The sequence below is a fragment of the Dendropsophus ebraccatus genome, chromosome 11, assembly GCF_027789765.1.
Source record: "Dendropsophus ebraccatus isolate aDenEbr1 chromosome 11, aDenEbr1.pat, whole genome shotgun sequence".
NCBI lineage: Eukaryota > Metazoa > Chordata > Amphibia > Anura > Hylidae > Dendropsophus > Dendropsophus ebraccatus.
This window is the reverse complement of record NC_091464.1, coordinates 1,601,024-1,626,286: the sequence shown is the minus strand read 5'-3', so window position 1 is coordinate 1,626,286 and position 25,263 is coordinate 1,601,024. Positions and strand designations below refer to the sequence as shown.

The 25,263-nt window shown below is 46.8% G+C and overlaps 1 protein-coding gene across 4 annotated transcripts in view; it reads left to right on the top strand.

Moving 5' to 3' along the window:
• The first annotated feature begins 4,927 nt into the window (after positions 1-4,927).
• Positions 4,928-25,263, top strand: part of KIF21B (kinesin family member 21B) — a 318,269-nt gene continuing 297,933 nt past the window's right edge. For all 4 annotated transcript variants that reach the window (XM_069944619.1, XM_069944618.1, XM_069944620.1 and 1 more), the window contains exon 1: positions 4,928-5,124. In XM_069944619.1, the coding sequence (XP_069800720.1) occupies positions 5,084-5,124 (41 nt within the window). In that variant the 5' untranslated portion in view covers positions 4,928-5,083. The remainder of the gene's footprint in view (positions 5,125-25,263) is intronic.

The following is a 25,263-nucleotide window of genomic DNA, read 5'->3' as shown; positions in this document are numbered from 1 at the left end:
AGCACACTGTATTCTCTACCTGTAACACCACACAGCACACTGTATTCTCTACCTGTAACACCACACAGCACTGTATTCTCTACCTGTAACACCACACAGCACTGTGTTCTCTACCTGTAACACCACACAGCACACTGTATTCTCTACCTGTAACACCACACAGCACGCTGTATTCTCTACCTGTAACACCACACAGCACTGTATTCTCTACCTGTAACACCACACAGCACTGTATTCTCTACCTGTAACACCACACAGCATGCTGTATTCTCTACCTGTAACACCACACAGCACTGTATTCTCTACCTGTAACACCACACAGCACTGTATTCTCTACCTGTAACACCACACAGCACTGTATTCTCTACCTGTAACACCACACAGCACACTGTATTCTCTACCTGTAACACCACACAGCACACTGTTTTCTCTACCTGTAACACCACACAGCACACTGTATTCTCTACCTGTAACACCACACAGCACACTGTATTCTCTACCTGTAACACCACACAGCACTGTATTCTCTACCTGTAACACCACACAGCACTGTATTCTCTACCTGTAACACCACACAGCACTGTATTCTCTACCTGTAACACCACACAGCACACTGTATTCTCTACCTGTAACACCACACAGCACTGTATTCTCTACCTGTAACACCACACAGCACACTGTATTCTCTACCTGTAACACCACACAGCACTGTATTCTCTACCTGTAATACCACACAGCACACTGTATTCTCTACCTGTAACACCACACAGCACACTGTATTCTCTACCTGTAACAACACACAGCACGCTGTATTCTCTACCTGTAACACCACACAACACTGTATTCTCTACCTGTAACACCACACAGCACACTGTATTTTCTACCTGTAACATCACACAGCACGCTGGACTGGACCTGGGGACAGTAAGTATAGCTGGTATATAGCAGTCAGGAGACTGGACCTGGATACAGTAAGTGTAGCTGTTATATAGCAGTCAGGAGACTGGACCTGGATACAGTAAGTATAGCTGGTAAATAGCTGCCTTCAGGAGACTGGACCTGGATACAGTAAGTATAGCTGTTATATAGCAGTCAGGAGACTGGACCTGGATACAGTAAGTATAGCTGTTATATAGCTGCCTTCAGGAGACTGGACCTGGATACAGTAAGTATAGCTGGTATATAGCAGCCTTCAGGAGACTGGACCTGGATACAGTAAGTATAGCTGTTATATAGCAGTCAGGAGACTGGACCTGGATACAGTAAGTATAGCTGTTATATAGCAGCCTTCAGGAGACTGGACATGGATAAAGTAAGTATAGCTGTTATATAGCAGTCAGGAGACTGGACCTGGATACAGTAAGTATAGCTGTTATATAGCAGCCTTCAGGAGACTGGACCTGGATACAGTAAGTATAGCTGTTATATAGCAGTCAGGAGACTGGACCTGGATACAGTAAGTATAGCTGTTATATAGCAGTCAGGAGACTGGACCTGGATACAGTAAGTATAGCTGTTATATAGCAGTCAGGAGACTGGACCTGGATACAGTAAGTATAGCTGGTATATAGCTGCCTTCAGGATACTGGACCGGGATACAGTAAGTATAGCTGGTATATAGCAGTCAGGAGACTGGACCTGGATACAGTAAGTATAGCTGGTATATAGCTGCCTTCAGGAGACTGGACCTGGATACAGTAAGTATAGCTGTTATATAGCAGCCTTCAGGAGACCGGACCTGGATACATTAAGTATAGCTGGTATATAGCTGCCTTCAGGAGACTGGACCTGGATACAGTAAGTATAGCTGTAATATAGCTGCCTTCAGGAGACTGGACCTGGATACAGTAAGTATAGCTGTTATATAGCAGCCTTCAGGAGACCGGACCTGGATACAGTAAGTATAGCTGGTATATAGCTGCCTTCAGGAGACTGGACCTGGATACAGTAAGTATAGCTGTTATATAGCAGCCTTCAGGAGACTGGACCTGGATACAGTAAGTATAGCAGTTATATAGCTGCCTTCAGGATACTGGACCGGGATACAGTAAGTATAGCTGGTATATAGCAGTCAGGAGACTGGACCTGGATACAGTAAGTATAGCTGTTATATAGCTGCCTTCAGGAGACTGAATCTGGATACAGTAAGTATAGCTGTTATATAGCTGCCTTCAGGAGACTGGACCTGGATACAGTAAGTATAGCTGTTTTAGAGCAGCTTTCAGGAGACTGTACCTGGATACAGTAAGTATAGCTGTTATATAGCTGCCTTCAGGAGACTGGACCTGGATACAGTAAGTATAGCTGTTATATAGCAGCCTTCAGGAGACTGGACCTGGATACAGTAAGTATAGCTGTTAAATAGCAGCATTCAGGAGACTGGACCTGGATACAGTAAGTATAGCTGTTATATAGCTGCCTTCAGGAGACTGAATCTGGATACAGTAAGTATAGCTGTTTTAGAGCAGCTTTCAGGATACTGGACCTGGATACAGTAAGTATAGCTGTTATATAGCAGCCTTCAGGAGACTGGACCTGGATACAGTAAGTATAGCTGTTATATAGCAGCCTTCAGGAGACTGGACCTGGATACAGTAAGTATAGCTGTTAAATAGCTGCCTTCAGGAGACTGGACCTGGATACAGTAAGTATAGCTGTTATATAGCTGCCTTCAGGAGACTGGACCTGGATACAGTAAGTATAGCTGGTATATAGCTGCCTTCAGGAGACTGGACCTGGATACAGTAAGTATAGCTGTTATATAGCAGCCTTCAGGAGACTGGACCTGGATACAGTAAGTATAGCTGGTATATAGCAGTCAGGAGACTGGACCTGGATACAGTAAGTATAGCTGGTATATAGCAGCCTTCAGGAGACTGGACCTGGATACAGTAAGTATAGCTGTTATATAGCAGCCTTCAGGAGACTGGACCTGGATACAGTAAGTATAGTTGTTATATAGCAGTCAGGAGACTGGACCTGGATACAGTAAGTATAGCTGTTATATAGCAGCCTTCAGGAGACTGGACATGGATAAAGTAAGTATAGCTGTTATATAGCAGTCAGGAGACTGGACCTGGATACAGTAAGTATAGCTGTTATATAGCAGCCTTCAGGAGACTGGACCTGGATACAGTAAGTATAGCTGTTATATAGCAGTCAGGAGACTGGACCTGGATACAGTAAGTATAGCTGTTATATAGCAGTCAGGAGACTGGACCTGGATACAGTAAGTATAGCTGTTATATAGCAGTCAGGAGACTGGACCTGGATACAGTAAGTATAGCTGGTATATAGCTGCCTTCAGGATACTGGACCGGGATACAGTAAGTATAGCTGGTATATAGCAGTCAGGAGACTGGACCTGGATACAGTAAGTATAGCTGGTATATAGCTGCCTTCAGGAGACTGGACCTGGATACAGTAAGTATAGCTGTTATATAGCAGCCTTCAGGAGACCGGACCTGGATACAGTAAGTATAGCTGGTATATAGCTGCCTTCAGGAGACTGGACCTGGATACAGTAAGTATAGCTGTAATATAGCTGCCTTCAGGAGACTGGACCTGGATACAGTAAGTATAGCTGGTATATAGCAGCCTTCAGGAGACCGGACCTGGATACAGTAAGTATAGCTGGTATATAGCTGCCTTCAGGAGACTGGACCTGGATACAGTAAGTATAGCTGTTATATAGCAGCCTTCAGGAGACTGGACCTGGATACAGTAAGTATAGCAGTTATATAGCTGCCTTCAGGATACTGGACCGGGATACAGTAAGTATAGCTGGTATATAGCAGTCAGGAGACTGGACCTGGATACAGTAAGTATAGCTGTTATATAGCTGCCTTCAGGAGACTGAATCTGGATACAGTAAGTATAGCTGTTATATAGCTGCCTTCAGGAGACTGGACCTGGATACAGTAAGTATAGCTGTTATATAGCAGCCAGGAGACTGGACCTGGATACAGTAAGTATAGCTGTTATATAGCTGCCTTCAGGAGACTGGACCTGGATACAGTAAGTATAGCTGTTATATAGCTGCCTTCAGGAGACTGGACCTGGATACAGTAAGTATAGCTGTTTTAGAGCAGCTTTCAGGAGACTGTACCTGGATACAGTAAGTATAGCTGTTATATAGCTGCCTTCAGGAGACTGGACCTGGATACAGTAAGTATAGCTGTTATATAGCAGCCTTCAGGAGACTGGACCTGGATACAGTAAGTATAGCTGTTAAATAGCAGCATTCAGGAGACTGGACCTGGATACAGTAAGTATAGCTGTTATATAGCTGCCTTCAGGAGACTGAATCTGGATACAGTAAGTATAGCTGTTTTAGAGCAGCTTTCAGGATACTGGACCTGGATACAGTAAGTATAGCTGTTATATAGCAGCCTTCAGGAGACTGGACCTGGATACAGTAAGTATAGCTGTTATATAGCAGCCTTCAGGAGACTGGACCTGGATACAGTAAGTATAGCTGGTATATAGCTGCCTTCAGGAGACTGGACCTGGATACAGTAAGTATAGCTGTTATATAGCAGCCTTCAGGAGACTGGACCTGGATACAGTAAGTATAGCTGGTATATAGCAGTCAGGAGACTGGACCTGGATACAGTAAGTATAGCTGGTATATAGCAGCCTTCAGGAGACTGGACCTGGATACAGTAAGTATAGCTGGTATATGACACCATCTACTTACTATATACTCCAGCAACTCGCTGACGGACTCCATTCACTCACTCATGAGTCCGTGTGACAGACGTGATGTCCGTCCTGGTTTCGCTCCTCTCCGCCGTTGCATCAGGTGACCTCCCCGTCCTCACCGGGATGTATGTGAGGACCACCGGGAGACCCCGCCCCCTGAGCGTTGATTGGCAGATTAGCGTCCTGTGGGCGGGCGTTCTCCTGTCAGCTGAGACGTCGGTTCTCTGCTTTACCTATTGTTCTGCTGTGAGGATCGGGGAGACTGAGGGGAGGTGGCTGTATCCCCGGCGTGTATGGCGGTGGCCCCCGGCTCCCCGGTGTGAATGGCGGTGGCTGCGGCTCTTTGCTCAGAGGGGACGTCCTGAGGTGCAGCGGCAGCATGAGCGGCCAAGGAGACTGCAGCGTGAGGGTGGCGCTGAGGTAAGAGCGGGCACACCGGCTGAGGGCTCCGTGTGGTGGATGTAAGAGCGGGCACACCGGCTGAGGGCTCCGTGTGGTGGATGTAAGAGCGGGCACACCGGCTGAGGGCTCCGTGTGGTGGATGTAAGAGCGGGCACACCGGCTGAGGGCTCCGTGTGGTGGATGTAAGAGCGGGCACACCGGCTGAGGGCTCCGTGTGGTGGATGGGTGCGGCGTCTCTCAGCACAGGAGGAGGATGAGACTCCTATCATGTCACATGTTACTGGACTGTCACATGATGTCTGCACCACACATGGTTCCTGTATCACACACAGTACCTCATAGTACCTCATAGATAGTGCTTCATACACAGTACCTCATAGATAGTACATCATACATAGTACCTCATACATCACACATAGTACCTCATAGATAGTACCTCATACATAGTGGTTCATACACAGTACCCCTGGTATCACACACAGTACCTCATAGATAGTACCTCATACATCACACATAGTACCTCATACATAGTACCTCATACATAGTGGTTCATACACAGTACCCCTGGTATCACACACAGTACCTCATACATCACACATAGTACCTCATACATAGTACCTCATACATAGTGGTTCATACACAGTACCCCTGGTATCACACACAGTACCTCATACATCACACATATTACATCATACATAGTACCTCATACATAGTGGTTCATACACAGTACCCCTGGTATCACACACAGTACCTCATAGATAGTACCTCATACATCACACATAGTACCTCATACATAGTACCTCATACATAGTGGTTCATACACAGTACCCCTGGTATCACACACAGTACCTCATACATCACACATAGTACCTCATACATAGTACCTCATACATAGTGGTTCATACACAGTACCCCTGGTATCACACACAGTACCTCATACATCACACATATTACATCATACATAGTACCTCATACATAGTGGTTCATACACAGTACCCCTGGTAACACACACAGTACCTTATACATCACACATATTACATCATACATAGTACCTCACACATAGTACCTCACACATAGTACCTCACACATAGTACCTCACACATAGTACCTCACACATAGTACCTCACACATAGTACCTCACACATAGTACCTCACACATAGTACCTCACACATAGTACCTCACACATAGTACCTCACACATAGTACCTCACACATCGTGCTTCATACATAGTACCCCTGGTATCACATACAGTACCTCGTACATCATCACACACAGTACCTCATACATCATACATAGTACCTCATACATAGTGCTTCATACACAGTACCCCTGGTATCTCACACAGTACCTCATACACAGTACCTCATACACAGTACCTCATACATAGTACCTCATACACAGTACCTCATACATAGTACCTCATACACAGTACCTCATACATAGTACCTCATACATAGTACCTCATACATAGTACCTCATACATAGTACCTCATACATAGTACCTCATACATAGTACCTCATACATAGTACCTCATACATAGTACCCCTGGTTTCACACACAGTACCTCATACATCATACATAGTACCTCATACATAGTGCTTCATACACAGTACCCCTGGTATCTCACACAGTACCTCATACATCACACATAGTACCTCATACACAGTACCTCACACACAGTACCTCACACATAGTACCTCACACATAGTACCTCACACATAGTACCTCACACATAGTACCTCACACATAGTACCTCACACATAGTACCTCACACATAGTACCTCACACATAGTACCTCACACATAGTACCTCACACATAGTACCTCACACATAGTACCTCACACATAGTACCTCACACATAGTACCTCACACATAGTACCCCTGGTATCACATACAGTACCTCGTATATCACACATGCAGTCATGGCCAAAAGTTTTGAGAATGATACAAATATAAATTCTTACAAAGTCTACTGCTTCAGTTTCTAAAATGACAATTTGCATATACTCCAGAATGTTATACAGAGTGATCAGCTTATCAGCAATTACTTACAAAGTCAATATTTGCCTAGAAAATGAACTTTATCCCCCAAAACACATTTCACCATCATTGCAGCCCGGCCTTACAAGGACCAGCTAACATTGTTTCAGTGATTGCTCCAGTAACAGGTGTGGGTGTTGATGAGGACAGGGCTGGAGATCAATCTGTCATGATTAAGTAAGAATGACACCACTGGCCAGGAGGCTGGTGCTTGGCATCATTGTTTCTCTTCTGTTACCATGGTTATCTCTAAAGAAACACGTGCAGCCATCATTGCACTGCACAAAAATGGCCGAACAGGGAAGAGTATCGCAGCTAGAAAGATTGCACCTCAGTCACCAATCTATCATATCATCAAAAACTTCAAGGAGAGAGATTCCATTGTTGCCAAAAAGGCTCCAGGGCGCCCAAGAAAGACCAGCAAGCGCCAGGATCGTCTCTTAAAAGTGTGGTCAGCTGCGAGATGGGGCTACCAGCAGTGCAGAGCTTGGTCAGGAATGGCAGCAGGCAGGTGTGAGGGCATCTGCACTGTGCACTGTGAGGCTGCGGAGACTCTTGGAGCAAGGCCTGGTCTCATGGAGGGCAGCAAAGAAGCCACTTCTCTCCAGAAAAACATCAGGGACAGACTGACATTCTGAAAAAGGTCCAGGGAGCGGACTGCTGAGGACTGGGGGAAAGGTCCAGGGAGAGGACTGCTGAGGACTGGGGGAAAGGTCCAGGGAGAGGACTGCTGAGGACTGGGGGAAAGGTCCAGGGAGAGGCCTGCTGAGGACTGGGGGAAAGGTCCAGGGAGTGGACTGCTGAGGACTGGGGGAAAGGTCCAGGGAGTGGACTGCTGAGGACTGGGGGAAAGGTCCAGGGAGTGGACTGCTGAGGACTGGGGGAAAGTCATTGTCTCTGATGAATCCCCTTTCCGATTGTTTGGGACATCTGGAAAACAGCTTATTGGGAGGAGAGGAGGTGAGCGCTACCACAAGTCTTCTCATGCCAACTGTAACCGGCATCCTGAAACCATTTATGTGTGGGGTTGCTTCTCAGCCAAGGGAATTGGCTATCACAGTCTTGCCTAAAAACACGGCCATGAATAAAGAATGGGACCAGAATGTCCTCCAAGAGCAACTTCTCCCAACCATCCAAGAGCAGTTTGGCCACCAACAATGCCTTTTCCAGCATGATGGAGCACCTTGCCATAAAGCAAAGGTGATAACTAAATGGCTCAGGGAACAAAACAGAGAGATTTTGGGTCCATGGCCTGGAAACTCCCCAGATCTTAATCCCATTGAGAACTTGTGGGCAATCATCAAGAGACGGGTGGACAAACAAAAATCAACAAATTGTGACAAAATGCAAGCATTGATTGTGCAAGAATGGACGGCTATCAGTCAGGATTTGGTCCAGAAGTTGTATGAGAGCAGCCGGGGAGAATTGCAGAGGTCCTGAAGAAGAAGCCGCAACACTGCAAATATTGCAGTAACTCATTCTACCTGTCAGTATAAGCTTTTGTTACTCAGAATATGATTGCAATTATATTTCTGTATGTGATAAAAACATCTGACAAACACACAGAAAAACCCAAGGGCAGAGGATCATGGGAAATAGAAGATTTGTGTCTTTCTCAGAACTTTTGGCCTTGACTGTACATAGTACCTCATCTATCACACATACTACCCACGGTATCACACATAGTGCCCCATACATCATACATAGTAGCTCATACATCATCACTAGTGATGAGCGAGCATGCTCGTCTGAGTATTAGGGTACTCGATGGTATTCGGACGAGCATCTCACGATACTAGAGGAACTCTCATCATCCGTTTCCTGTAAGTTTGGGCGCTATTTCCCAGCCAATAAACATGCAGGAGACTCTTTGGTGCATCCTGCGATGGCGTGGGACCCATACACGTCGATAGCAGCGATTGGTTGGCCAGATCAGATGACCCTGCCATATAAAACTGGGCGCCGACAGTGCTGGCTTCAGACGCATGCTGTGAGAGATCAGGGACAGAGCTGCTGCTGGTCAGGGAGAGTGTCAGTGTAGGATTTAGCGTTCCAGTAGGCAGGGTATATACCAGCAAGACAAACACACAGTCCTTTTCAGGGCTTCGAAGCATTTATAAATACTATTACTCCAGACTGATGGCTGGGAGTTGTAGTGCTGCTACCACGATTTCACCAGCACACTGTGGTGACCGGCTGCTGGCAGAAAGGGGACATTAGGTGTTGCATACACACCCCTAAGAAGTGCTCAGTACTATTTTATGATTTTGGGGCTGGTGTTGCTGCTGTACAACATTTTATTGCTGGGATTTGTAGTACATCTGCATAGAACTTTACTGCTCATTGTAAGGGGGTGTCACAGAGTGTGTATAGGTGCAGCCACCACCACAGCCCCCCAAAAACTAGTCGGACCACAAGTATATGTTCTGATTTCTGTATTTCTTACGCAAGGCATATATAAGTTCACTACTGCTTGCACAGTGTAAAGGGAGTGTTACTGAATGCAAACACCCAGTAACCTAGTTTGCTGTCACTGAATGCAAACACCCAGTAACCTAGTTTGCTGTCACTGAATGCAAACACCCAGTAACCTAGTTTGCTGTCACTGAATGCAAACACCCAGTAACCTAGTTTGCTGTCACTGAATGCAAACACCCAGTAACCTAGTTTGCTGTCACTGAATGCAAACACCCAGTAACCTAGTTTGCTGTCACTGAATGCAAACACCCAGTAAACCTTGTTTGCTGTCAATGAATGGGAACAACCAGTAGCCTTGTTTGCTGTCACTAAATGCAAACACCCAGTAACCTAGTTTGCTGTCACTGATTGAAAACACCTAATAACCTTGCTTGCTGTCACCAATTTTGTGGTTGTTCATATGCTACCTCTGTTTTAATGGTTCCCTGTGTTCTCACTGCCATGCTGTGTCAGGCTGAGTTTTTGGGTGGTCCATAGGCCTACCTCTGTTTTAACCAGGCTGTTGCCCAGAATTAGACATAATGGTGCCATTAGGCAGCCTCAGAGGCATCCATACATGCTGCCCCTTCTGTCTCCTGTCCATTTCCGTTGTGTTTCCATCATTTTTTGAGGTTGAAAGGTTTTCACACGACCTTCTCTCTACCGAACCTGAGTCCCCTGCAAAAATGCTTGTTTCCCATTTACTTCAAGGGGGTTCGTTACTCGAAACGAGCACCCGAGTATCGGGAACTAATCGTCTCGAGTAACGAGCATCTGAGCATTTTAGTACCCGCTCATCACTAATCATCACACATATTACCTCATACATAGTGCCCCGTACATAGTACCTCATACATAGTACATCACACATATTACATCATACATAGTGCTCAATACCTCATACATAGTGCCTCATACTTCACACATAGTACCCCTGGTATCACACATAGTGCCCCATTTATAGTACCTCGTACATAGTACCTCACATATCTCACATAGTGCCCCTGGTATCACACACAGTACCTCATACATAGTGCCTCATACATCACACATAGTACCCCTGGTATCACACATAGTGCCCCATACATAGTACCTCGTACATAGTACCTCACACATCTCACATAGTGCCCCTGGTATCACACACAGTACCTCATACATCACACACACACAGTGCCCCATACATAGTACCCCTGGTATCATACATAGTACCTCATACATCATCACACATATTACCTCATACATGGTGCCTCATACATCACACATAGTGCCCCATACATAGTGTCTCATACATAGTACATCACACATAGTTCCTCATACATCATACATAGTACCTCACACACAGTACCCCTGGTATTACACAGTGCCTCATACATCATACATAGGACCTCATACATAGTGCCCCATACATCACACATAGGCGCCCCAGATGTCGTTATGTGCTGCTCCCCAGGCGTATGATGTATGGGGCACTATGTATGCTGTATATCTTATGTTAAAGGGGAAAGGGGAGTCTGTCCGCTGATATCTCCCTATAGGGCGGGGGGGCTGCGTCTGCAGGGGTCTCTTACCTCTTTCACTGCAGTTAGTAATGTAATCCTGTGTCTGGTAAGACTGTGAGGAGCACTGCCCCGACCCGTATGCCATCCTGCTGATCGTTCCCCTTTAAGGAGTCCAGTGCATTGACGGACTCCGCCCACTGGACTCCTTAACACAGAATTTAACACAGGTTTAATCAGCAAGTTACCATGATGTATATTAGTCTGCTCAGCTGTTCTGACTCTATTCAAGGTCTGGTCACACTAAGGGACAGGTGAGGGAGAGGTCAGGAATAAGGGCCCTTACACACTGAGGAACAGGTCAGGAATAAGGGCCCTTACACACTGAGGAACAGGCCAGGGAGAGGTCAGGAATAAGGGCCCTTACACACTGAGGAACAGGCGAGGGAGAGGTCAGGAACAAGGGCCCTTACACACTGAGGAACAAGCGAGGGAGAGGTCGGGAACAAGGGCCCTTACACACTGAGGAACAGGCGAGGGAGAGGTCAGGAATAAGGGCCCTTACACACTGAGAAATTGAACAGGAATCCGCTCTTAATTTCTGCTTGAAATTTCTCTGGTAAAATATGTACAAAGCAATGTCCCATTGTGTTCAATGGGATTTCCGCTCTGCTGTTCACATTGCAGAATTTCCATGCAGAATTTTCTGCCACAGGTCCGCTTTCCGCCCAAAGAATTGACATGTCGCTTCTGTGGGCAAATTCTGTTGGAGGAATCCTATAGAAGTCAATGGAGGCATACATTCTGTTCCTATCCTGGCAGAGCAGAATAGAGGTGGGTTCACACTACGGAATACGCGTGTGTAAGTTCCGTTGGATTCCGTCGCTCGTGCCCACTCACACAGCCAACATCTCCACCCGTCCCATAGACTCAATTCTATGACATGTCAATCCTTTCAGTGGACGGCAGAATCTGGCTGGCCAAAAATGGAGTCTATGGTAGGGGCGGATATGTGTGGCGCCATGAGCGGGAATCCGCCAGAATTTGTCTGCGCGGATTCCGTATTGTTAACCCATTTTAGAAGAGGAATTTTAAGCAGAAATCTTTCCTTCTCAATTCCTTGTCTGTAGCACAGTGTGCATGAGCCCTTGGTGAGGAATAGGCAAGGAACTGAAGAGGAAGTGTGCGTTCACACTGAGGAATGGGTAAGGAACTAAAGAGGAATGGGTAAGGAACTAAAGAGGAATGGGTAAGGAACTAAAGAGGAATGGGTAAGGAACTAAAGAGGAATGGGTGAGGAACTAAAGAGGAATGGGTGAGGAACTGAAGTGGAAGTGTGCGTTCACACTGAGGAATGGGTAAGGAACTAAAGAGGAATGGGTGAGGAACTGAAGTGGAAGTGTGCGTTCACACTGAGGAATGGGTAAGGAACTAAAGAGGAATGGGTAAGGAACTAAAGAGGAATGGGTGAGGAACTGAAGTGGAAGTGTGCCTTCACACTGAGGAATAGGTGAGGAAAGTTTTCTGCTTGAAATTCCTTGCCTATTCAGCTCTGGCAGAATTTAAGCCCCCATTGACTTCTACAAGATTCCTGTAGCGGAATCCGCCTCAAGAATTGACATGTCACTTTGGGCGGAAAGCGGATCTGTGGAAATTCTGCAGTGTGAACAACATAGCGTAAATCCCATTGAATACAATGGCAGCCGGGGAGGAGCAGCACCGGGCAGCAGTCCGTTATAAGGCAGCCGGGTAGGAGCGGCAGTGAGTTATAAGGCAGCCAGGGAGGAGCAGCACTGAGCCGCAGTGAGTTATAAAGCAGCGGGGAAGAAGCGGCAGTCTGCTATAAGGCAGCCGCGGGGGAGGAGCGGCAGTCAGTTATAAAGCAGCTGGGGAGGAGCAGCACAGAGCCGAAGTCAGTTATAAGGCAGTCGGGGAGGAGCAGCAGTGAGTTATAATGTAGCCGGGGAGGAGGGGTAGTCAGTTAAAAGGCAGCCGGGGAGGAGCGGCAGTCTGTTATAAGGCATCCGGGGCAGGAGCAGCACGGAGCGGCAGTGAGTTATAAGGCAGCCGGGGAGGGGCAGCAGTCGGTTATTAAGCAGCCAGGGCAGAGCAGAACAGAGCGGCAGTCAGTTGTGAGGCAGCCGAGGGGAGTGGTACGGAGCAGCAGTCAGTTATAGGGCAGCCGAGGAGGAGTGGCAGTCAGTTATAAGGCAGCCGGGGAGGAGTAGCAGTCAGTTATAAGGCATCGAGGTAAAAGTGGCAGTCAGTTATAAGGCAGCCAGGGAGGAGCAGCATGGAGCTGCAGTCAGTTGTAAGGCAGCCGTGGAGGAGCGGCAGTCAGTTATAAGGCATCGAGGGAGGAGCAGCAGTCAGTTATAAGGCATCGAGGGAGGAGCAGATTGCAGAGATCACGCTTTACTTCATTGTTACTGTAAAGTTGCTCATCTCCTAATAGAACCACCGTGAGGACCTGACACTGTAAATTAATTGAAAATGGTAAAAAACGACAGACGTGTGACCACCGTTACACGCCTCACACTGAGCAGAGAGGCAGTGTTCATGTTATAGTGAGGCGTGTAACAGTAGTAACAAGTCTATGTAATTTTTTACCATTTTCAATTCTTTTACAGTGTCAGGTCCTCACGCTTACAGGCTGAGGCAGAGCAGGGAGGAAGGAGGTGCCGTCCTCCCAACACCCACACCAGTGAAGGAGGTGCCGTCCTCCCAACACCCACACCAGTGAAGGAAGTGCCATCCTCCCAACATAACACCCACACCGGTGAAGGAGGTGCCGTCTTCCCAACATAACACCCACACCGGTGAAGGAGGTGCCGTCTTCCCAACATAACACCCACACCGGTGAAGGAGGTGCCGTCTTCCCAACATAACACCCACACCGGTGAAGGAGGTGCCGTCCTCCCAACTATATCCCTGTTGTAAAATGTGATCCATGTTTGACAATGCGGTCCAAGTGTAACGGCATGCAGCTGTTCTGTTACCCCCTACCTGCCCTGGGTCTGTTGTGATCAACTCTCTTTCTCTCAGCGTCTCTTGTGGCAGACGTGTGTCTGTCCATCTGTATTTATAAGCTCAGCCCACAGACACAGACTCTGGAGTCTTTTGGCATGTTCTCCTGAGGGTATATATAGTCTCCACCTCGTCACCTCTTTGCTCAGTAGTTGTTGTCTGTCAGTCAGCAACCACGTCTATACTTCCAGGCTATCCGCTACTTCCTAGCGATCTAGCTATTTGGTTCTCAGTTCATTCTCAGTTGCAGCTCAGCTTCGGTCTAAACAACATCCTAACATTTCATCCTGCACTTCTACCACAGAGGAAGAGTACTTAGTCCTGGACCCCAGTACTGCTTCAGTTCTTCAGTCGGTTGCTGAGGTTTTTCTCCGAGGGTGGCGACCTGGAAATTTCCAGCAGTGAAGTCCATCCTGCCTTGCGGCAGGTGCGTGTGGAGACCGAGCGCTTCTTAGACTTCCCTCCTGGAGGAAAGAACGCCAGCACTCCTCAGTGATCCAGTGGATCTACCTCCTCGTGCTTGGGCCATCCATTAGACCAATGTACGCCTTGTATGATGAGGCAGCTAGCTGGGTGACAGAAGATGGAGTAGAGGGAAGAGTGGCAGGGAGGCTAGTTCTGATCTGGCACACAAGGTTTGCGGATAAGGGGAATGTTAGTTCTGGGGTGGCATTGCTGCCAGGACCATTACAGCCAGTGGGGGTGTCTGCTCCAGTAAGGTGGGGGAATAGGAGCGCAGGGCAGACCAGGCAGGAACTGGTAGTGGGGGACCTTATTAGGGGAACAGACAGGGCAATCTGTCTCAAAGACCGGGATCGTCGAACAGTGTGTTGCCTATCTGTCGCTTGAGTTTGTCATAGTGCGGATCAGGTTGACAGATTACTGGAAGGGGTTGGAGAAGACCCAGCGGTCATGGTGCACTTTGGTACCAATGATAAGTTAGAGGTAAGTGGAGGGTCCTTAAAAACTTTCAGTGACTTAGACAGGAAGCTTAAGACTAGGACCTCCAAGGTGATATTTTCCGTAATATGTGCACCACGAGTGACACCTAAGAGCCATGCTGGGGAAGAAGATGGCTAAGAGGTTGGAGGAGGGGTGGGGCTAAGTGATGGAACTGGGGGTGGAGAGGCATCTGATAGAACAAAAAATGATTTGTGCTGTGGAATTAAAAAAAACTTTAAAAATTAAGATGCATTATAAAATGTCTCTTTTTGGTCTAGGGGTCTGTGTGAGGATAATTTTCCTGCCATGATCTGTTATTTTTATTGGTACATCACTTGCGTTTTTGCGACTTTATTGATCACGTTATATAAAATTTTCTGGATGGTATGTAAGCAAAAATCAGCAATTTTGCACCATTTTTTGGCACGCCATTTTCTGTGTGAGATCAGACTTGTGGAAAAAGGGGGTGATTTGTACTTGAATTATTGGATGAGATTTTATAAATGTATTAAAATCTCCACAACCCCCGAAGGGACTCCTATGAGCAATACCATGATTGCTCTTAGGGATCAATGCAGAACATATTTAGTGCACTGATGTATGTAATCAGATTTCTGAAGCAAACGCCATGTCGGGGACAGCTTCACAGTGTCACTGAGGCCCCGGCCAGTAAGGATAACTGATTACTCCTCCCCCACCATGATGGCATTGCTGGGGGCGATCCCACCACTAGACCACCACTGATGGGTTTTAACAGCATTTAAATGGTTAAGTACGGGGCGAAGCGAGCAGCTGATGGAGCATGACGCATGTGAGACGAGCTACATATAGTGATCATAGAGGGCCGCTGCAGCTGCATTATTGTCATTTTATGGAGAAACATCTGAGGAAGCCCCCCACAAGCATCTTGACAGCCTCCCACACTGCAGCCCACAACCAGTACCTGGTCCGGTACCCCACCCACCCCCTGCAACTGCTCCTCTCTCTGGCCGGCCTTGTCCTCTGCTGCTGAGGAGATCGAGTAGAGTTGACTCATGATCCTGCAGTCTCTGCTGCGGAGAGGCAGCCGGGTGAGTCCCCGGAAGATCCCGGTCTCCTGCGTATACAGACATTGGCGCCATCTTGCCTCATGGCATGGCCACACGCGTGGTTCCCGCACCGCCTTTCTCTTGTATCAGAGGATCCTGCTGATGGGAAGAGCATAGCAAGGGTGACCTGCCCCACAGAATCCCACCAGTTGCCCTCAGCACTTGAAGAACAGCTCCATCATCCGAGGGGGGAACACCCAGAGGCTGCGTTTCTCCCTTTTATAAAACACCTGCCACACAGACCCCAGCTGCAGTTACCTCAGACATGGCCTCTACCTCTAAGCCCCAAAGGGGAGACAAGAGCTGCCATAAACCTCAGTGAATTGCTTACACAAATCAGATATGGACCCTCAGAAGTTTAATTCATCTAATCCTATGACCCAGCAGTTCGCTGTATCACAGGCCCCTGTGTGCAGACTATGATACTCTTATGTAAGGGCACTGTTCACAGGCTGTAATGCACAGGTTTCTCTCACAGTTACCCACAAAAAATGACTTTCCCTCCCTTATCTCAGAAGTCAAAGAAGCCTGTCGCACTGAAACGTCAGGTGTTTGAAAAGACATCCAGCATATGGCATCCAGGGTAGAGTCTTTGGAAGAGGAGCACAATGCTGAGTGATCCTATATTGCTCAATAACAACAAACTGATCTGCAACGCCACATGGAGGACTTGGATAATCATGGCCGCTGCAACAATATAAGGATTTGGGGCCGTCCTGAGGCTCCTCAGGATACCTTACAAGTTACCTTCAGAAGCCGTATTCAACAGTATTCTGGACGAACCTCCAACACATAAAGTGAAATTTGAGCTCATCGCGTTTTAGTATCAAACATATCAATGTTTTATTAAAAGTACAAAAACACATAGCACAAAGCCAATGGGCCTACAATCGGCCTTCAACATTAAAGGAAGAGAACAAACAACAATACAATAATCGAGTGCAGATAAGAGCAAAAAAAGAAAAAAAAAATAGAAATAAAATACAAACAAGAAAGGCCAGTATCCGTCGTCCCATCATATGGAAAGATAATATGAAATGTCCTTCACATGAGCTGAAGTAATCCAGGGTGTCCAAGTCTTCTCAAAAGCTTCCACAGTGTCCCCCCTTATTGACGCAATTTTTTCAGAAAGCATAATATCATTTACACGATCTTTAATCTTATCTAGAGAAAGATGAGGTTTTTTCCAGCAAGAGGCAACATAGATCCTAGCTGCTAGCAAAATAAATTGTGCCAATTTAAACAGGCGATAGGGGAGCGTAGATGGCTTATCTCCAAATAGGCACGCTTGAGGTGTGCTAGGGAAAGGCCGGCCAATTACGTCCACCAGCTGAATCACCTGTGTCCACAATCTCTGGACTACAGGGCAAGACCACCAAATGTGGTGCATGTCTCCTATCTCCTGACAGCCTCGAAAATAAAATGGAGACACCTCTGGGTATACGGCATGCAACCTAGCAGGAACATAGTAAGTCCTATGTAATACCTTAAGGGCAGTCTCTGCGAGGGATACCTGCCAACTCCCTTTGCTAAGCAATTCACTACTATTTTTCCATTGCAATGGTGACAAAGTTATATGTAAGTCAGTCTCCCATTGGGTCATGTAGGGGAGTTTTTTGTCAGCAGGCAACAAACTCAATAATGAGTAAAGCATAGATAGCATGCCGGACATACCAGGCTGTATAATGCCAGGCGCTCAAAATCCGTAGGCGAGATATCCACTCCTAATGCTTTGAGTGAACCAAAAAATGAATAAATCTGCTGCGAACGAAACCTCTCAGATGGGGGTGGACTAAACAGGCGATCACATTCCTCCATAGTATATATACGCTTTCTACATAGAAAATCTTGCAAACAGAGCAAATTGTTCACTTTCCACCAAGCAAATTGAGATTGCAAAAGACCAGGTGGAAAATGAGGATTACCTAAGAGAGGGGTCAAGGGGGAAACCACCGATTGGAGCTTATTCTTAAATCTCACCCGCCTCCACAGTGCAAGAGAATACAACACTAACTGTGCAGATGCATGTAAACGTGGTAAAGTAGGCGCACAGGACCACATCAGGGCTTGTACTGAGTAAGGCAGGACCAAGTCAGACTCCAGTTGGACCCAGCTAGGAGCAGTACCCTTGATATTGACCAGGAGCAGTTGGGCCAATCGGGCTGCGGTATAGTAGTGGCGTAAATGGGGAACAGACAAGCCTCCAGAACGCTTATGAATAAACATCACAGATCTAGCAATCCTTGGATGCTTACCGTTCCAAATAAAACGTAAAAGGTCACGCTGCAAGCTAACCAGGTCTGAATTTACTACAGGTATTGGTAAACATCTAAAGTAATATAAGACACGCGGGAGCACCATCATCCTAACCGCATTTATTCTACCCAGCCAAGAAAGATGACGAACATTCCATTTTTTAAGATCAGCACGTATGGAAGAAAAAAGGGAGGGATAATTAGAAGAATAAAGGGCAGAAAGAGAAGGAGAAAGTTTGATACCCAAGTAAGACAGTGTGCGAGAGTGGGGAGAAAACCCAAAATTGGAGTTAATCAGCTGCTGTTGTGAGGAGGGGACATTACAATATAAAGTCTCAGACTTAGGCTGATTGATCCTAAGACCAGAGAGTTTAGCAAAGTCCGCCAGAGTAGCAAAAAGATTTGGTAGGGAAGTTAGAGGAGAAGTTAAAGTAAGGAGTGAGTCGTCGGCGAAAAGATGTAACTTATAAGAACGTCCTGCAATGTCTACTCTCCTAATGTCTGGATGTAAGTGAATGGAAGTCGCCAGGGGCTCCATAGCAAGTGCACAGAATGCAGGAGAAAGTGGACACCCTTGATGGGTTCCCCGAGCAATGCGAATAACTTGAGCAGAGGAGGAGGGGAATTTCAGAAGGGGAGGAGTACAGAAGATGAAGTATACTCATAAAGGGACCCCCAAAGCCCATACAGCGCATGACTTCAAAGAGATAGGGACACACTATCAAATGCCTTTTCTATATCAAGGCCCAACAACATCAAGGGCCGTGAGTGTGCATTAGACCACTGTATTAGGTCCAAGACTTTGTGAACGTTGTCCGGGGCCTGCCTTCCTGGAATAAAGCCTACTTGATCTAAGTGAATCAATGAAGGAAGAAGGAGATTGAGACGGGCAGAGAGAATAGAAGTGAGAAGCAATTTATGAGGGATATGGGGCGGTAATTTGCAGTTAAGGTAGGGTCTTTGTTGGGCTTTGGGATTACTGTGATCAGTGCATCAAGGAATTCAGGGGGGATTGAGGTGCGGTCAGACAGCGAATTATAAAAAGAGAGAAGAGGGTTAAGGAGGAGAGATAGGAACTTCTTAAAATACAGTGCTGAAAAACCGTCAGGACCTGGGGCTTTCCCCAGCTTCAGACGGCTAATGGCTGCAGAAAGCTCCTCAGCGGATATAGGACTACTCAAAGCATCCCGAGCTTCCTGTGAAATAGTGGGGAGAGGAAGAGCGTGCAGGAAGTCCTGTATCTTGGACGGGGAGGGAGGAGAAGATTCAGAATAAAGGGAAGAATAGAAGGAATGAAACGTTTTATAAATGAGGTCAGGATGGGAGGTATAAAGTCCCGGACGTACCTGCAGTCTATGAATCTGGTTCAGCTTTTGTTTTTGCGCCAACATGCGGGCCAGGAGTCTTATCTGGCTTGTTAGCCCACTTATAGTACGTAGCTTGAGTGCCTTCTCAGTCCTGTGGGAAAGTAAAGCATTGAGTTTCAGTTTAGTATCAGATATAGCTTTATACAAGAAGATGTTAGGGTTACGCTGATGAGCCATCTGCAGTCTAATAAGCTTATTTTCCAGGGCAATCTGAGCTTTGTTACGGTCCTTTTTAACCCCCGTGGCAACTGCAATCAGCCGCCCTCTCATATAGGCCTTATGGGCCAACCAAACCCAGCAAGGGTCCGACGACGACGTGGTGTTGGTCTGAAAAAAAGACTGAAGGTCGTCTTGTAATTGCTGTTTAAAGCGGGGATTAGTAAGCAGAGATTCGTTTCGGCGCCATCTAAATGACGTAGACAACTTCCCCGTAAGATCAAACTCCGCTAACACCACGTCATGGTCCGACCAGGCATAAAGGACATGTCTAGCATACAGTAAGTGCGGTAGAGCGGTGGAATTAGTCAGGATCCAATCTATTCTGGTATAGTGATAATGGGTAGGGGAATAGTACGAGTATCCCCGTGCTGTGCCATTAAATTCCCTCCAAACATCCGCAATACCCAGATTCTGGAAGGATGACGTGAGGAGACGTTGTTGGGTACTAGTACGTCTTAGGGGAGCTGTATTACATCTGTCCAGTTTACCATTATAAACCATATTAAAGTAACCCGCCCAAAGTAACATATCGTATTGGAGAGTGGAGAGGGTAGTGCATAAAGAAGTAAAAAAGGTCAGGGGGTCGTCCGTCGGGGCGTAGGAATTAACTATACAAATATTTTTATCGTATACACTCCCTTGTAGGACAAGAAACCTACCCACAGGGTCCACAGTAGTAGTATGAATTTTTATGGAGAAAGAGTTATGAAATAATAACAAGACTCCCCGGGATTTGGAGTGATAAGTGGCAATATAGTAAGTCGAGTACTGTGGGTGGAAATATCTAGGGTGTGAGGTAGGAGTAAAGTGGCATTCCTGTAGCGCAATGATGTCGGACTTGTGTTTAATGTAGTCCCTGAACGCCTTTTTACTCTTTACAGGGGAATTAAACCCCCTGACATTATGAGACAGTACTCTACACATAACAGAAAGCACAAAGAGATGCTAAGTGGAACAGGGAGAACGGGTAGACAAAGAGCATTAAGGCAAGGCTCCAAGGAGCAAGATATATCAGCAGATGGAAGGAAGAACAGACGACAGGTACATGTAAAACATAAAATAGGCTGCACTGAATAACAAAACAGAAATAAAGGCAAAACATAAACTGGTGAACAAATGCAAACTCTGCTGGGAAAGCGATCAGCGTAACAGTACGCCAACCGCTTCCCGGCATACCAACAGGTATGGTAGGCAACATGAGTAACTTTCCGCGACCGGCCGCAACCGACAACTACTGGCAGTCAGGGAACCATTCAATCCAAACGATCACTTTAGTCTGATGCATGGTCAACATCTCCCCGGGCAGGTCTGCGACGGGCAGGAGACTTGGGTAGGCTCCAGGAGCGCATCGGGCGTGGGGCCCGCTGTGGTTTAGGAGGGATGCCTCCATCTTCACATACTATGTCTTCCTTTTTCAAGGCCTCACGGGCCTCCAGTGTGGACCGAACCAGGTAGGAATGGTTGTTGACAGTAAAGCTCAAAGAAAATGGGAAGCCCCATTGATATTTCACGCCTTGTTTCACAAGCGCCATAGTAATAGGGCGGAAGGAGCAGCGGCGTTCTAGGGTGGATGGAGCTAAGTCCGTGTACAGGTGGACAGAGGGCGGCATCCCAGGCAGGGGATCCAAGTTGCGCGCCGCAGCCATGATGGCGTCTCTCATTTCTGGGTAGTGAAGGCGCACTATAATGTCTCTAGGAATATCAGCATTGCGAGGCTTAGTAAGCGCTCTATGTATTGTCAAATCGGAGCATCTCCTCTAGGGCAGTAGGAAGTAAGGTCTTAATGAGGGTAGTGACTGTGGATTTCAGGTCCACGTAAGATTCAGCCATACTCTTATCCGTATGTTAGCACGGCGGGACCGGTTTTCAAGGTCCTCAAGCTTCAGCTCCATTATGTCCAGACGTTCAGCATGTTCCACCACATCTTGGCGGTCAGAGTCCAATGTGTCTGTAATCTCATCCATCTTTTGCTCCACGTCCGCCACCCTCTGTCCCAGCTCCTGTACTTGGGCTGTAAAGTCTGTTAACACCTTATGCAGTTCCTGCCGAAATAATGCCTTGATAGATTTAAAGAAGGCAGGAGTATCCTGTGGATCCGGGAGCTGTGCTGCGTCGCTCTCTCCCTCAGGAGTCTGTGAGGTAGACAAGATGGCGCCCCCGTCTTCCTGTGAGGCCTGCATGGAGCAGAAGATGTCCGGAATAGACTGGGAAAAACGATTGGTAAGCTTCTCTTTTGTCCTCCGAACGCTTCTAGGCAGGGTTCCCCTCCGGCCTGTCGTAGTCAGGTGCTAGTTTGCCAAAGATTGGCGCTGAATTATGCCGGTGTTAGCGCGGAGCTCACATGGGACACGTCTTCCTCAGTGAGCCGCGCGCATGTGCCCCCCCTCATCGCGTTTTATAACCAAAATTTACTTTAAGGGGCCCCGCAAGATGCCATACATTGTGTTCATGACTTCGTTTTGAAGGAAAGGATCATGTCAAAGGCACATGTCAAAGTCTGAGAGACTTATGTGATCTGCCATCTCAACAGAGCCCCCCCCCCCCCCCCCCCCCCCGACCTAAGGCCGGTCCCTGTCTGGCATGTGACTGGACACTACTTTCCCCTATTAGCATGTACTCTAACCTTACAGTGGCTATTTAATTGCCCCACCAATTGTCTAGTAATTTTTCCCTCTGTAATGGCACATGACTGTGTTGCCCTCTGTCACCTTTGTTGTTTATGGCATCTGCCATTCGGAATAACCCTGATATCTGGAGTCAAGATCCGGGAATTCAGAATCATGCTTTTTGCATATGTTGGTTTTCTAACGCTGTGGGAGCCGCTCACCTCCCCACGTTTCTTACAGAACCTCCTTACCACCTAGCTCTCAGGGTATAAAGTTAACCCCTTCAAAACGGCGGCGATGCCTCTGAATATACCCAACCACTTGCGGACACAACGATGTAAGAAGTATTGCTGGACCTCCATTAGCCTTAAATATTTGGGTATACGCCTTGCCCCAACCAACACATTCTTGTATGCTGCTAGAGCCCTACTATCCAAATGGAAATGGCACTATATCTCCCTCCAGGATTGCCCAAAATTCTGTACTACTTAAAACATTGCTGGTAAGTGTCCCCAAGGGAGCTTAAGTCTATTCAGTCAGCGTTGTGTTAATTTATATGGGAATCTAAGAGACATTGGATCCCTAAATCAGTGACGATGAGTAGTAAGTCACAGGGGGCTTTATTACTGGGCGACGCATCTCCACCACATACCTTGTTGGCATGACGTCATGCATATTAGAAGTGGACGCAAATTGAGAAGTTGTGGTTGGCCCCTGCCCACCCATGCTCTCTCCTGTGGAGTTCTTCCTCTCCCGCCTGGCCTGCAGGACCCCTGCTGGGCCCATTCAATTTCCGAAGCATATCCGTTCTGCGTGTGCTACCAGATCTGGGTTATATTCTAAAAATTCACCACTGATTTCATTACTCGTTGTTCTACTAGTGTGGACTCTCTGGGGGTACGCACCTCGGCAGACAAGGGGTTTTCCAATACGCAGACATGGTTGACCCATTGACACGCACTTTATTTTGATTTTCTGAAAGGTCTCATCTTCCTTGGTCTGAGCAGTATACGCCATTACATGATCTCTCATAGGGACCACCACGGTTTCTAATCCAACAGCTTTTGAACAGCTATGTAGGCCAGTTACGTCCACCAGAGGTCAAATCTCATATGTACAGGAATTTGAACTCTGGCCACTCAGCGATTAGGCACACCTACATGGTCAATGGGAAGCTGTTGTGTCCCACTATAGATTCCTAATTGTACCATACCCCTGAACTATAGAATAAGCTAAACAGCTTCCTCTCCCAGGATGTTGTAGGTGTAACAGCTCGATAGGCTTCCTTTACCATAGATTATTGGCTACACATCCGTACATTGATCACTGCTGTTTTGGGGATGCAAATTGGTTTAGACCTCTGGTTTATTTGTTTAATCTCTTCCCTAAATCTCTGGGGGAAAAAACGTACTAAAGGCCGTATCATACCAAGTGATTATCGGGCGTGTCACAACAAGCGATTATCGACCGTATCACACCAAGCAATTATTAGCCATATCACACCAATCAATTATTAGGAGTATCACAACAAGCGATTATCGGCCGTGTCATACCAAGCGATTATCTGCCATATCGGACCAATAGATTATCAGCCATATCACACCAAGTGATTCTCATCGTGCGTGTCACACCAAGGGATTATCGTGCTGATTATTAACTGCTTAGTGTAATAGCTCCTTTTAAAAGGCGATAATCAGCCGATATGCACAATGTCGGCTGATTCTTGTTTTTCAAAATGTTGAAAAAAGCTAGATGGACGGTGCATTGGCCAGCAGACTGTAGCTGCTATTCTAGTTTTCTTCATGTTGAGACAAGGATCAGCCGACATTGTGCCGCTGTGTCCTATGGGCTATCTAAAGATCGTCTGGGGAGCCCCGCCCGCGGCTCCCTATGGCCCCCTGCTCTTACCCGGTTGCTGTCGGAGCATGTAACCGCACCAGCAGAAACCAGGGAACGAGGAGCGAGCGAACGCTGATCTGACAGCTAGGGGCCCAAGCCGATGCTTCAGATCTTCTCAGCAGCCAAAACCTTGATTGGCGAGAAAAGACCTCCCCACCTTCCCAATCTTCTCTTCAGAATAAAAGAGAGGAGATTGCTAGAAGGCCGTAACAACTACAGTGTGGGAAAAAAATATTTAGGGCGCAGCCACACTAGCGTTTTTACATGATACTGACTGATCCGTTCTTTTTTGGTAAACGGATAGCTAAAGACTGATTTGCTAACTGATGTGAACGGATGCAAATGAATAGCAAAAAATGTTAGTGTTTTCTGTTTATTTTCGTAAAATTAGCGGAAGCTTGCCATCCATTTGTTTCCGTTGTCATCCGTTTGTAATTCCGTTTGTGTCCGTTTTTTTTCAGCTCCTCCCCTTCCTTCCCAGGAGGCTATAAAAGAAGGCTTTTTGGAATGAAGGCTAGTCTAAAGATCAAGCACAGAGAGAGGTGGCCCTATTCTGCTGTCTTGACTTTGACTGCCTTTTTTTTCGCCAAAATGTTGCCTTCTCATTTGCTTTACAGCTTCGACACCATGATGATCCGGATGAAAGTGTCGGCGTGCTAGGAAGAGACGATCTGGATGACGTTTTTGGGTTCACCCAATCACCTCCTGCTGGATGACCCATGGTACCTATGCAACCCTTTATGCGGAACTATGCAGAGA